Source organism: Gavialis gangeticus, unplaced genomic scaffold, assembly GCF_001723915.1.
Source record: "Gavialis gangeticus isolate Ggan-Ray unplaced genomic scaffold, GavGan_comp1, whole genome shotgun sequence".
NCBI lineage: Eukaryota > Metazoa > Chordata > Crocodylia > Gavialidae > Gavialis > Gavialis gangeticus.
The window spans coordinates 149,168,282-149,180,113 of NW_017729022.1; the positions used below are offsets into that span (position 1 = coordinate 149,168,282).

At 42.2% G+C, this 11,832-nt stretch overlaps 1 protein-coding gene across 1 annotated transcript in view; it reads right to left on the reverse strand.

The window, feature by feature from the left end:
- The window catches only part of MSH2 (mutS homolog 2), a 90,780-nt gene that overhangs the window by 78,511 nt on the left and 437 nt on the right, over window positions 1-11,832 (reverse strand). Inside the window, exons 2-5 of the mRNA XM_019516310.1 lie at window positions 7,353-7,507; window positions 6,121-6,399; window positions 5,629-5,775; window positions 3,391-3,540 (exon numbers count right to left, since the gene is read on the reverse strand). Coding sequence (XP_019371855.1) covers window positions 3,391-3,540; window positions 5,629-5,775; window positions 6,121-6,399; window positions 7,353-7,507 — 731 coding nt within the window. The remainder of the gene's footprint in view (window positions 1-3,390; window positions 3,541-5,628; window positions 5,776-6,120; window positions 6,400-7,352; window positions 7,508-11,832) is intronic.

Here is an 11,832-nt window from a genome sequence, read left to right on the forward strand (position 1 = left end):
GGAAGAGGAGGGGGCCCAGGCAAGGGTGCCCATAGGGTGCAGTTCCAGCCACCAGCCAGAAGTTGAACAGCCCTGATACAGGGGGTCTGCATATAACACAGAAACTTGGTAGAACATCTGAATGTCCCAAGGCCTATATATTATTTTTCTGCTGAATTTTACAAGCTTATCTTGATGGCATCATAAGTGCCACATGTTCTGCTCTAACTTCAGTACTGATTTTATTTGAATGCTGATTCAATTAACCACAGTCATCATGCCACATACACCCAAAAGTTTTATATTTAAGCACTTTGTATAAGATTCAGCAAGCAATAAATGTTAACACTTAGTTTAAACACAAAAAGGCTTCTATGGCACTGCCCTGATGCAGTTTAAAAAGGAAAATACAGAAAAATCAGTAATACAAAACCTGTCAGCCAAGACAATCTACAATTAAGCAGCAGACTTAAAAGATGCAAATTCAATAACAAAAAACCAAGGATAAGGAATTATTATACAATAAGGAGAAGTAGAATTCAGGTAGACTGCTGGATTAAGTGACTGGAAAATCTTGACAAAAAGTACAATATGCAGCATTCAACAGCCCAGTGCTTTGTATGTCTATGAATTACCAGGCTCTAAGAACCCCAAGATGCAATGCTATTTCAGATTAGTCATGCCAGCTGCATAAAGCCTTTTGTGTAACAGTTTACCCTTCAAATGTTACAGCAGACACTGGCACTTTGTATACAAAATGTTTACTCTATCATATTTAATTAAAGATCTTAAAATGTACTTAGTCAACTAACATATGGCTGAAGAGATACCTAGTTTTCATACCTCCTTCCTATGCAATGTTGATTCTGCCACTTACCAACTGCTCATTCCTGTTTAGTAGCTCAGGCAGCATGTACTAAAACTGGAACCATGTAGATCACCTACACCAACCCAGAAACTACCTACTTCACAGAGTGACTGACTCAATTGCAGAGTAAAATAGGCAGGAGGGAAAGGCCTAGGTTGGGCCACACAGAAGCAAGAGGGTAATCTGCTACCATGTGGTAGATCCTTTGTTCCCAGGCTGGCAACAGCACCAAAGGACAAAGTAGTGAGAGCCTTATGACACCGCTGCAAATGTACGTTATTGCACCAACCAAAAAAACAGGCTTGGAAAGGAGTTATTTCCAGTTCACTTCACCTACTTAACCCAAACCTGGCAACTCCTGTCAATCCTAGCTAAAGTTGCTATATTGCAGTAAGTGTAGCAGTAAATCATGACAAAGATTTGCCTAACACAGAGCACATCTACACATGCATTAATGCACTTTTATTAACATGCATTCAATTTGGTACCTCCAATATGAGGTACTAAATAAATGCCCATTAGGCTGTGCTAATGAGCAGTAGTGCAAGCTTTTTAGGTGACAATGGACAGTAGCCTATTCTACTGCGCATTAGCAGGGAGGGGTTTTATGCACTGCTTTAATGTGCAGTGCCCACAAAGATCCCAAGAGGCTCAGAATTCCTCCCTGACATAAGAAAGCTGAGAAAAGCAGAGCTGTCCAGGCCTCCATTCTGCTGTTTTATTGCTTTACCCATAACTTCAGGACAAGTGCATCATTTACAAGATTCCAGGTTCATCAGTTCAAAGTTTAAACATAATTTTTTATGACCTTTTTCATACAGAAGAGCCCCAAGTTTCATTTCCCAATGGCTTTTGGATCAAGTCTGTTCTGTTTGCAGGCAAAGAACTAGTTTCTCCGAGTTATCCAAATTCAACTGGGAATCTCAACAAGGTGCATTCCTTCTGGCTGATACAACATTCTAATTGCAATTAGTGTTAACTAAGCTCTGATACTGCAAGCCAATAGAATCCATCTTGCTCTCCAATAAATGATTTAGCTATGAAATGCTAACAGGGATAAGTAGTAGGATAATCTATATTCTTTCAGCCAAGAATAGGGTGCTGGTTTACTAAGCTACCTTTCAGTATTCAGAGCTGCATTTGGAATCTTACTCACTTATGTCATACTCACTTCAACCACAGGTTCATCTTCAAGTGGTTAGAGAGGGGAAGAATCCTCCAGATCCCTAGTTCCTAGTTAAAATCTAAATGCTATAAGAGTTTGTAGCTCATGTAACAGCTCCCCCTCTGGAACACAGTGGAAGGGAATAGTACAGCAGGTAGCATTTCAGAGAATTCCTGCAAAGCTGGAAGAGTCAAGGCAAGGAGGGTCACCCTCTCATGACACTGGCACAGAACCAGAAGAGGAGAACAGGATAGTCAGGTTTCTCTTGGTTGACAAGCCTGGGTACCAAACACAAGCTCATTAGTCCCTAGAATCTTACATATACAGGGAGCTATTTGAGGGCCGGAAGGAATGGGTGCTCTATTCACCAGGCTTCTTTCACAGGGCCTGAAACACCTGTGTATAGATCTCCTTATCCTGAGCCACCAAACAGGATCCAGTAACAGGAAAATAGAAAGGAAGAAATTAATAAACACTTGATTTAAACCAATATAAACTTTCCTTTACATACCACTGCATAAACATCAAGGAGCGGGAAAAAGACACACAGAGCAAGCTTAAGTTGCAGTCTAACACACTTAGCTTTTTAGACATTTATTTAGAAAAAGGCGGCAAACTTGACCACAGTTAGTTATATACATTAATCAGTTCTTTAGGAAACATTTATGAGGAATCTGCAACTTGTCACTGCCTGCTGTCTTACAGCCTATCACTGCCTGATCACGAACAATATCATACTATATTCCTTCCCATACAAGATGGGCTTGAATTTAAGAGGGACCAATATTTAAGACTCACCTTGGGAAGGGGGAAGGGAAGTAGCAGTAGTCAAAAGCCATTTAGAAGGCCAAATCCCCTCTGGTGAATAAAAGCTTTTTATTTTTTTAAAACTCTAATATTAAAGATGCAGGCCATTGTTTGCAGAAATACTTTGTTTAAACAAGTGCATCTTATATTTGAAGGAATGAGGTATATCACAAGCATCTTTTTCCTCTGCATACTTACGTGCAATATAGGATACCTAATGCAAATAAATGTAGCCACTGTAGCTAGGGACTCCTCTGGTGCTGTCTGCTAAACAGAGTACATATGGGGAGGGGTAAGCTTCCGCTACTGGACCCCCCTGGTCCTGCATACTGGGGACATCCAAAGAACCCCTGTATTTGTAGCCTTCTTGCTAGACTAATAAACTCGTGGGAGTTACTTTTGAGGGGTTTTTCCCCATTTCATTCCTACAGAATCACACAGTAAAAATGAAACAGAAGGTACATCGCGCACAGGATTTCTAGGATGGGTTTATATGACTAGGGTGCCTCTATCCAGTAGTGAGCACGTATATGAGAAAAGAATTGGAAGCAAGCAGAGCACATGTTTTTACCTGAAAAAGGTTAAGGGCTCGGACAGCTGCATTATCCAGTATCATATACTGGCTGAGGTCAAAGGTAGTCAGCTCAAATTGTCCAAAGTTGGATTCATCTGACAACAGCTCCAAATACTTGATAACAGCCGACAGGGATGAAATGGCAACCTAAAAAAGTTATTAAAGCAAATTGGAATTGGGGAACTACCACTTGAGTCAAGCACTGAGCAAAATCATTTGAAAAATTAAAAATACCCAAGATCAGCTTCTAAGAGTTGCGTTGCCTTAAAAAGTCAGTAGCATAAATGAGTAGGAGCAAACAGGGCCACAGCTGTGGATGTTGCAAAAACAGCCACCATCACAGCAGTGGCTCACCCCCAGAATCAATGTTGCAGCAGCCAGTGCTGCCCCATGCATAGCAGGTGTTCTACTACACCACTGTTGGACTCAGCTTCTTTGTTAAGATTTTATCTTTACCTACAAATTCAGAATGTCTTAGCAATTGCTTCACGTGATGTACAGCAATGAACCTGTACCAAGGAGCCCTATTTGAGAAAGTAAAACTTAGGAAAGGAACCAACTTTTTTCTGAAGTACTTGACTTCTTGTTCTACTGTCAAGTACAGTAGATTAAATTGGGATTTTTTCCAGAACCGAAAATCAGCCAATCTAGAAAAGAACAGGGCTTATTTTTATTTTTAAGTCTTATAAGCTCCTTAAGAAGTTATTTTTGGAAACTTCAGAAGTCACAACATACGAAATGTTTAAGCATGGATGGGGTACTTATGTACTAAAACAAAAGGTAGTTTAATTTCATTTCATTTTTGGAGGGGGGCTTTTTGGTTTGTCTCCAGTTAGAACAAGTTCCAGTTGATCTCCACCTAAACACAGGTAATAAAAGAGTAAAGAAGTTCCCTGACAGAGCCAGGTGCTAGGAAATCTTTCTCCCCCTTTCAAGAGCCAGTTCAAGCATCACCCGTCCTCTAGGTTAGGGACAGATATTACACAAACTGGTTTAAGTGATCAGAAATTGGTTTAAAACTGTAACAGAACAGACATTCAGTGCACATAAACTAGTTTGAAAATAGATGAAACCGGTTTGAGATAAACCTGGGTGAATGTAGTATCAGACTTAACTGATTTGGGTCAAACCAGTTCATCCAATGTCAGTCTCAAATCCGTTGTTGGTTTAAGATAAACCAGACATCCCCAGAATCCCGGCATGCTCTCTGAGCTGGGTGGGGCTCTCTGCTCCACAGCAGGGCTGGCCCCTCCCCTCTGCTCCCTGGCTGCTGCTCCAGCACAGACTGCAAGCTGCTGCTCTCCCTCACACCTCCCTACTAAGCAGGAATTCCCCCCTCCCCTCTGCCTTGTTGAGAGGTGTCTGTGTATTAGCTAGCAGACCACATGCTGGCTAGGGTCCCTGCTGAATCAACAGGCAGAATCAACAGTTGTTTTCTCAATGGGGTGATAAACACTGAGTTACGGGGTGATAAACACTGTTATCAATTCCCTGCTGAGCTAATCAAATCATCCTGCTGGGGTCTGACCACGACCCCCCACCAGCTAAGTGTTGTAGAAGGGACAGGAGGGCTGCTCTAGCACCCCCCAGCTTCTAGCCTGAGCCACTCCAGGCATGTGCCTGCATGTCTGGGATGTCTGTGCTGTTACAAAGCAGTTCAGCCTAGCCAGGTTAGACTAACCTGGAAAGACTGAATCAACTCAGGCTCAGGCTGCTTGAATATCTGTCCCTAGCCTTAAAGTTCCTGAATTGCAGGCAGCCCCTTGCCGCCAAGTGGTAAGGGTGACACAGCTGCCTGTAAGCGTCCAGCAATGGGGGTGGGGCACAGACTCCTTGTCAGTCCCTGCTTGTGCAGAGCCCCACTATGACTCCACTGGGCAAGATCCCAACTCTTAATTCCAACTCATCTGAAGATTCTAGCTCCTGCAACTAGAAACCTTTCCCTGTAGCCTGCCAGTTTCTTTGAAATGATCAAAAGACAATCTATCAAAGCAGCCAATGCCAACTCCATTGTGGGCTCCAAATGTTATGACAGACTTTCAGCTAGATTCAATGCAACAGGGAATCAGTGCAGGATGCATTAAAGAACTGATCCAAGATCTTCAGTCAAGTTTCAGCCCAAGGCAAACGGAACTACAACTAGTGCCCTGAGCACTCTGGAAATCTTTAACAACTGGCATAGTCTCACTTTTAAAACAAGTGTGTATATCAAAAGCTGCAGCTCTTACATCTTACCTGCTTTTCCATCTCTGGCAATGCTGCACTATTCACCTGTTCTTCCTTCTTTGATTTCAGTAAGCGATTAAGGTCTTGCACAATATCTTTTGTTGTGAATTCAGCCTTTTTTCTATCTGTAATCAGGATTCCTCCTCTCTGAATGATCTGCCATGCATTGAAAAGTTGTAAAGGTTAGTTGCTCCCAATTCTCAGAGGATGAAAGTGCATTACTCAATGCATTGTCAAAAATCAATTTGAAATATGCAATTCAAATTGTTAGCTCATAGGAAAAAAAAAAAAAAAGGTAAGACAAACAGCTCCTTGATTTTATAGTGGCTTTTCTTGATAATGTGACATAACATACACACCAAGAAAAAATTTCTCAAGTTACTAATTTTGTACTTGCCTTAGTTATTGGTGACACATTGAGTTTGTGATAACATTCACAAATCCGACAAAACTTTTCCCTCTCTCATAAGCCAGGTGGGTCCACATATTCATACCACTTACCTGTCGCACTTTTCCCATATCTCCAGCTGTCTCCCCTCCAGGAAACACACATTCCTTGGGACCAGTCTGAACTAGCAAAGCTTCCAGGTTTGAGAACTGGTCATTATCCGGAAACTCGCAGACACCCAGCTTTCTCAGTGTCGTGTCAACATACCCAACTCCAATTATTCTTTGCCCCTCGGCAGCAGACAACTTCACACCCACAACTCCAATGGCAGTTGACATGTCATTATTACCAAACAGAATTTCCTCAAACTGGGCAAGGTTACCCGGGGAGCCCTGTTTGAGAAAGAAAAAACTTAGGAAAGAAGACAGAATTTCTTCTGAAGCATTTACAGAACACCTGAGTTCTTGGTCTACTTTCAACTACAGTAGATTAAGTCGGGATTCTTTACAGGACTGAAAAAAACCCATAGATCTAGAGACATCTCAGTCTTAGAGTAAAAACAGAAATAAAAGCAAGAAATATGGCTGTGAGTTTGTATCTAATGCCATGCATGTCCACTCAGTTTCCCAAGCTACAGACTAAGATACCACTTAAGATGCATAAACTTGCTTGCCCCCCCCCATTTCTCTCACAGGAGCATTAGCCCTGATGTACAATGTCTAGTCTTCAGGGTCAGCATTATCTCTTAAATTGAACACTGTAGAGGAGGTAGCATGGGGATTTATTAGCATGAACATACGCCCTGTTTTAGCTGGGACAGTCCCAGATTTCAGATGCTGGTCCTGGCTGGCTGTTGAGAATTGTAATAGGTGTCGTGGAATGCAGGGGCACAGGGCATAGTCTGACTAGGAGACTATGTGGGGTAGAGCACCTTGCAGGCACACAGCCCCACCCCTGCCAACTTGCAAGAGTGATTTTCCGTACGGTCAGCCTACGATTTATGCTATGCAATGTAAAGAATGTAAGTGTGCATGGACAAACTTGCTAAATATTCAACAAATAAGTAGATTATATACTGCCTGTACATAAACTGGACACCCGTTTTACTTTTCAAGCCATTTGCACTTGTGGAAATCTATTACTCTCTCTAAAGTCAGTTGCCCTAGAGCTGCCCCACAGCATGCTATAACAAAGCAAGGGGTGTTGGAACGTAAGTCAAGATACATACCACCTACATTAATGCTACCTGAAAGACTGTAAGAAAGTCTGAAACAATGAACGGAAATATAGCAAATACCCTTATTTTCCCTACTTTGTAAACACAAATGGAGACAGAAAGGCGTACCTTGTATGCCAAATACCAGTCATTCTCTTTGGTAGATTTGCTGCCCGCCCTATTCTTATAAACTTCAACTCTGTAGTGACAAACCAAAAGTAGATCTCTCACAAATGATTCAAAGTTCATTTTACTAAGTACAACACTCTCAAGTTTCTGATTCCCTACAAAAGAAAGAGAAAGAACAAGGGAAAATTTGTAAGCTAAACCATAATTAATAGTTTTATGCACATTCTAACTGAATGCACTAAAAAAGAAATTTAACATACACTAAAGGTCATATTTGGTAAGCAGTGAAGTAAGCATATAAAATCCCAGAAAGCAAAAAACAAACCAAAAAACCCACAGAACTCCATCAGTAAGCTTTAAAAACAGTAAACACTAAACAAAACACAAAGAATTTACAGATAAAAATAAAGTTAATTTTAAAAGCCTCACTAAAAGTGAAGACACGCAACAATTGCTACAAAGTAATTTACTGCTGATTTTACGCCAGGAGGACACATGTTCAGCCCTCCCAAGCCAATTTCCTGAAGCAGGTACAGGCAACCCCCCCTTAGCGCTCTTAACTGGTTCCTGAAAAACCGAGGATTAAGTGAAACAAGCATTAAGCAAAACCAAAAGTACCTGACAACCCAAGATGGTGACCGTAATTGTTCTGAATGACCCAAGATGGCAACCACAAGCATTATACCAAAACTTGCTAAGCACTAAGTGAAATCAGGTATCAATTTCAAAAAAGTGTTATAGCAAAATAGCGCTAAGCAAAACACCATGAAGCGGGGGTTGCCTGTACAATTATAGCATGAAAGCTGGCCTGTACCGAGCAGTTACCCTACAATGAATTTCATTTGGGAAGTAAAGCAATGTAACTTACTTTCTGAGTAAATTTACCCCACAGTGGACTGACTTAAGGCTGTGCACCCTGCCCCCATTCCACTTCCTCAGAAGAATTGGTTTACTTTGTAGTAAACATACTGTATGTCTACATCCTCACTATACACAAGATCAATCTACTTTCCCCCCTGACCCTTGATATAGACTTGACCCTCCAATTTTCTAGTTTGTTTTTTCAAACTCCGCAATAGATTTTCTGAAGAATAACGGAAAAAACCCACAGCCTTTCCCTCTGGGCAGGCCTACCAAGGAGAATCCATCTTAACCTGTGAATTTTTATTTAAAAAAAAGGTTGCCCTTTTTATTCAAGACATGGTTGCGGTTGTGACTTGTATTCAGTTATAAAAAGGAAGAGTTGTAGGGCGCACACTAACTTAAGAAAAACCTGTGCAGCACCACAAAAGCCTGTTCACCGAAGGAAGTAATGCCATTCCCTTTACATGATGAGACATTTCCCCATCATCTACTAGGATACACACTGTCATAATCTAAAAGAAGTTTACGTTAAACCAATTTTCATGTATAGGTGAAAACATTCCTAATGTTGCCTCTATACAGTTAAGGAATTGAGGCTTGCCCCCTCCATTTTATTTAATAAAGGTGTTAAAACAGCACATCTGTCTTTTTAAAATTATCCTAGAAATCTCTCTCACAAATTGTAGTCTGATCTGGATTGTTGTTTACTTATTTTCTTCAGTCAAAAATGCTACCAATAGAAATACGAGTTACATGACAGTCAAAGTAGGAGATGAACGCCACACCAGCAATTTCTTCCTCTGCCAATACAGAATTACCTGATGCAGCACAAGTACCAGTAATTCATTGCCTTAAAAATGAGATCAGGAGGACATGCTACCTGGGATACATGATGAATACATGGTTTTTCTTTATGTTGTCCTTTTTGTTTATTTTGGGCTTATGTTTTTATACCCGACCTGCATTTAAATGTTCCAAATAGCATATTTTATGGCAGACAGCACACCCTTATATATAGTACACATCTTGATTTTGAAGGGAAGGGGAGTCTGAAGGAAAAAAATCTTTATTCAGGGTAACTGAGTGGCAGAAACAACTAGGGACCCAAGCCTGCTGCCAGCCCTGCACACCAATTAGGCCCACAGACCCATCCAGCGTGCCAGATCCAGGGCTGCATACCAAGTCTGACCCCATATACTGGCCTCAGAGCTATGTGCTGGGTCAGACCGAGTGCACCAAGTCCAGGACTGCACACTGCGTCTGGAGCTACACAATCGCTCTGAAGCCATGTGCTGGGTCTGAACCCGTGCACTGCTGCCAGGGGCCATGGGCCAAGCCTAAGACCAGGAGCAGAGTATGGGTCAGGCCCAGCACAGGGCTCCAGAGCCAGCTGGTCCCTGGCTCAGCATAGGTAGGCAGCAATGCATGGAGTAAGACCTGGTGCATGGCTCCAGAGCCAGCACACAGTCCCAGGCTTGGCATATAGCCCCAGAAGCAGCATACAGGGTTGGACCCAGCACACAGCTCTGGAGCCAGACCACATAGCTCTAGATGTGGCATGTGGTCCTAGACTTTGTACATTGGGACCAACCCAACAAAGGGCTCCAGAGCCAGCACATGAAGCCAGACTTGGCAAACCAGGTCCAGGACCATGTGCCAGGTTGCACCCTGCACACCAAGTATGGCCACATACCAACACTGCTCACCAACCCAATCCAGTGCACATTAGGGGATGGAAACTCCCCCCAGGCCTGGAAACTTCAGGGAAGGGGGAGGGAGCAGTGGCAGCATTAACTGCCGACAACTCCCAGAGCACCTGTGGAGATCCCCTTTCCTCACATGTAATAAGTACCCCAATTTTCCCCATCTGGTTATTGGGGGGGGGTGCAAGTTATGAGACAGTAGGTCAAAAAAAATCTTTTATTATTATTATCTTAAAACTGAAACTGGTAACTAGTGACTCAAACCTCAGGAGTTGTCATTAAAATCCAGGTATCAGGAAGAATATAAATGCGTATCTTTATGCTCTGTAAGTCTTCATCCTTCAAGAGAAAGCCTGATGAAAGTAAACATGAAAAAGAAATCCCACCGTTTAGCCATGTACAATCATGCGAAGTTTTCCTCTTGATATAAATGCACAGAAAAATATTCATTGCAATGAGGGATCACTGAGATTAACTTCAGGGAACATAATCTTCCTCTCTATTTCAGGCAAAACTTAATAGGTTTGCCTCTCACAATGAAGTTTTCTTATTATGCTTCTTGGCTCTGAAGTCTAAAATCATTTCCCTCCCACGTGGAGAAATAAACAGGGAAAAAAAATTTCCCTGTTTGGAAAAAAAAATCCCTTATGCAATATACAACTCATATATCCTGCAGCAGTGCATACCATTGCTGTGGCAGACAGCCTAATAAGATTTACAAACAGGAATTTATAGTTAGAGATGCTAAACAGCTACCTGGAATTACACAAAACATAGGAATGGGAGCACCCTGTGAGTCCAGTGGCCTGTTATCACTGGCAACCATGACATAATAATTTTCATAAACTGATGAAAATCACCTTTGCTCCAAAGCGCGTTGCTCAGAAGTATTGTCAGAAGTACACTAACAGTATAATTTTGCAGTGTAAAACTGTTTGGCTGCACAATAAATTAATACCAAGGGCTGAATTGCTCTTCAGATGATATGACTAGGTTAGATAGGGGCTTGGTTCCAAATTCTAGTTTGGGTACCTAAATTTATACTCCTTGATTATCAAATGTGATCTCTCAAACCTGGATGCCAAGCTGCCAAGAGGGAAACAGAGCTACAACCAGTTATGTAAAACTCTATAGCTGAGCAATTCTAAATCTTTTTACATTTGAGGCACCCCTTAATAGACTGGGAAAATACCAGCTATTAGTGTTCACTTGGTTTCCAAGTGCAGAACACTAATAGAGTAGCTCTTGTATTGCCAAGAGCTCAAAAAGACCACAACAGGCAAGAATGCATTTGACACTATGGATTCCTATTTCAAATCTCTAGGATTATCTTGTGACTCATATTCACAATGCAACGCTAACACAGCATGGCACCCCACTGCACCACACTTGAGAGAGTCTCAAGACAACTCATGGTGTCAGGACACCCTGGCTGAGAAACACTGTTGCAGCCAAAAAACAGCTCTGGCCTCAGCTCCAGAACTGCAAGGCCTGGCTTCAGATGAAGAGAACTTAAGGTCACAAAAGTTTGTTTTCCTTCTGTATGTGTTGGGGTGTGCACATGCAGGTGTAGTTCACAAAAGCTTGGGGGAGGGGGGGAGTGTAGCTCAGGAAAAAGAGTGAGTGAGTGTGTACACGTCATAAAGGGTCACTTTCTCTTTGGAAGCACAGGTCACAAAAACTTGTTTTTCCTGGTTGGGTGGTCACAGTTCACAAAAGCTTGGGTTTTTTGTCCTATGGGCAAGAGAGGTGTAGCTCTTTGTGTGTGCATGTGGGGGAGGTGTCCCTGTATGTATGGATCTGCGCGCGCGCGCACACACACACACACACACACACACACACACACTCTTTCAGGCCGCGGCGCCTCCCACCCTCCCCGGGCCCCGCCATCACACCCGAGTCCAACAGAATCC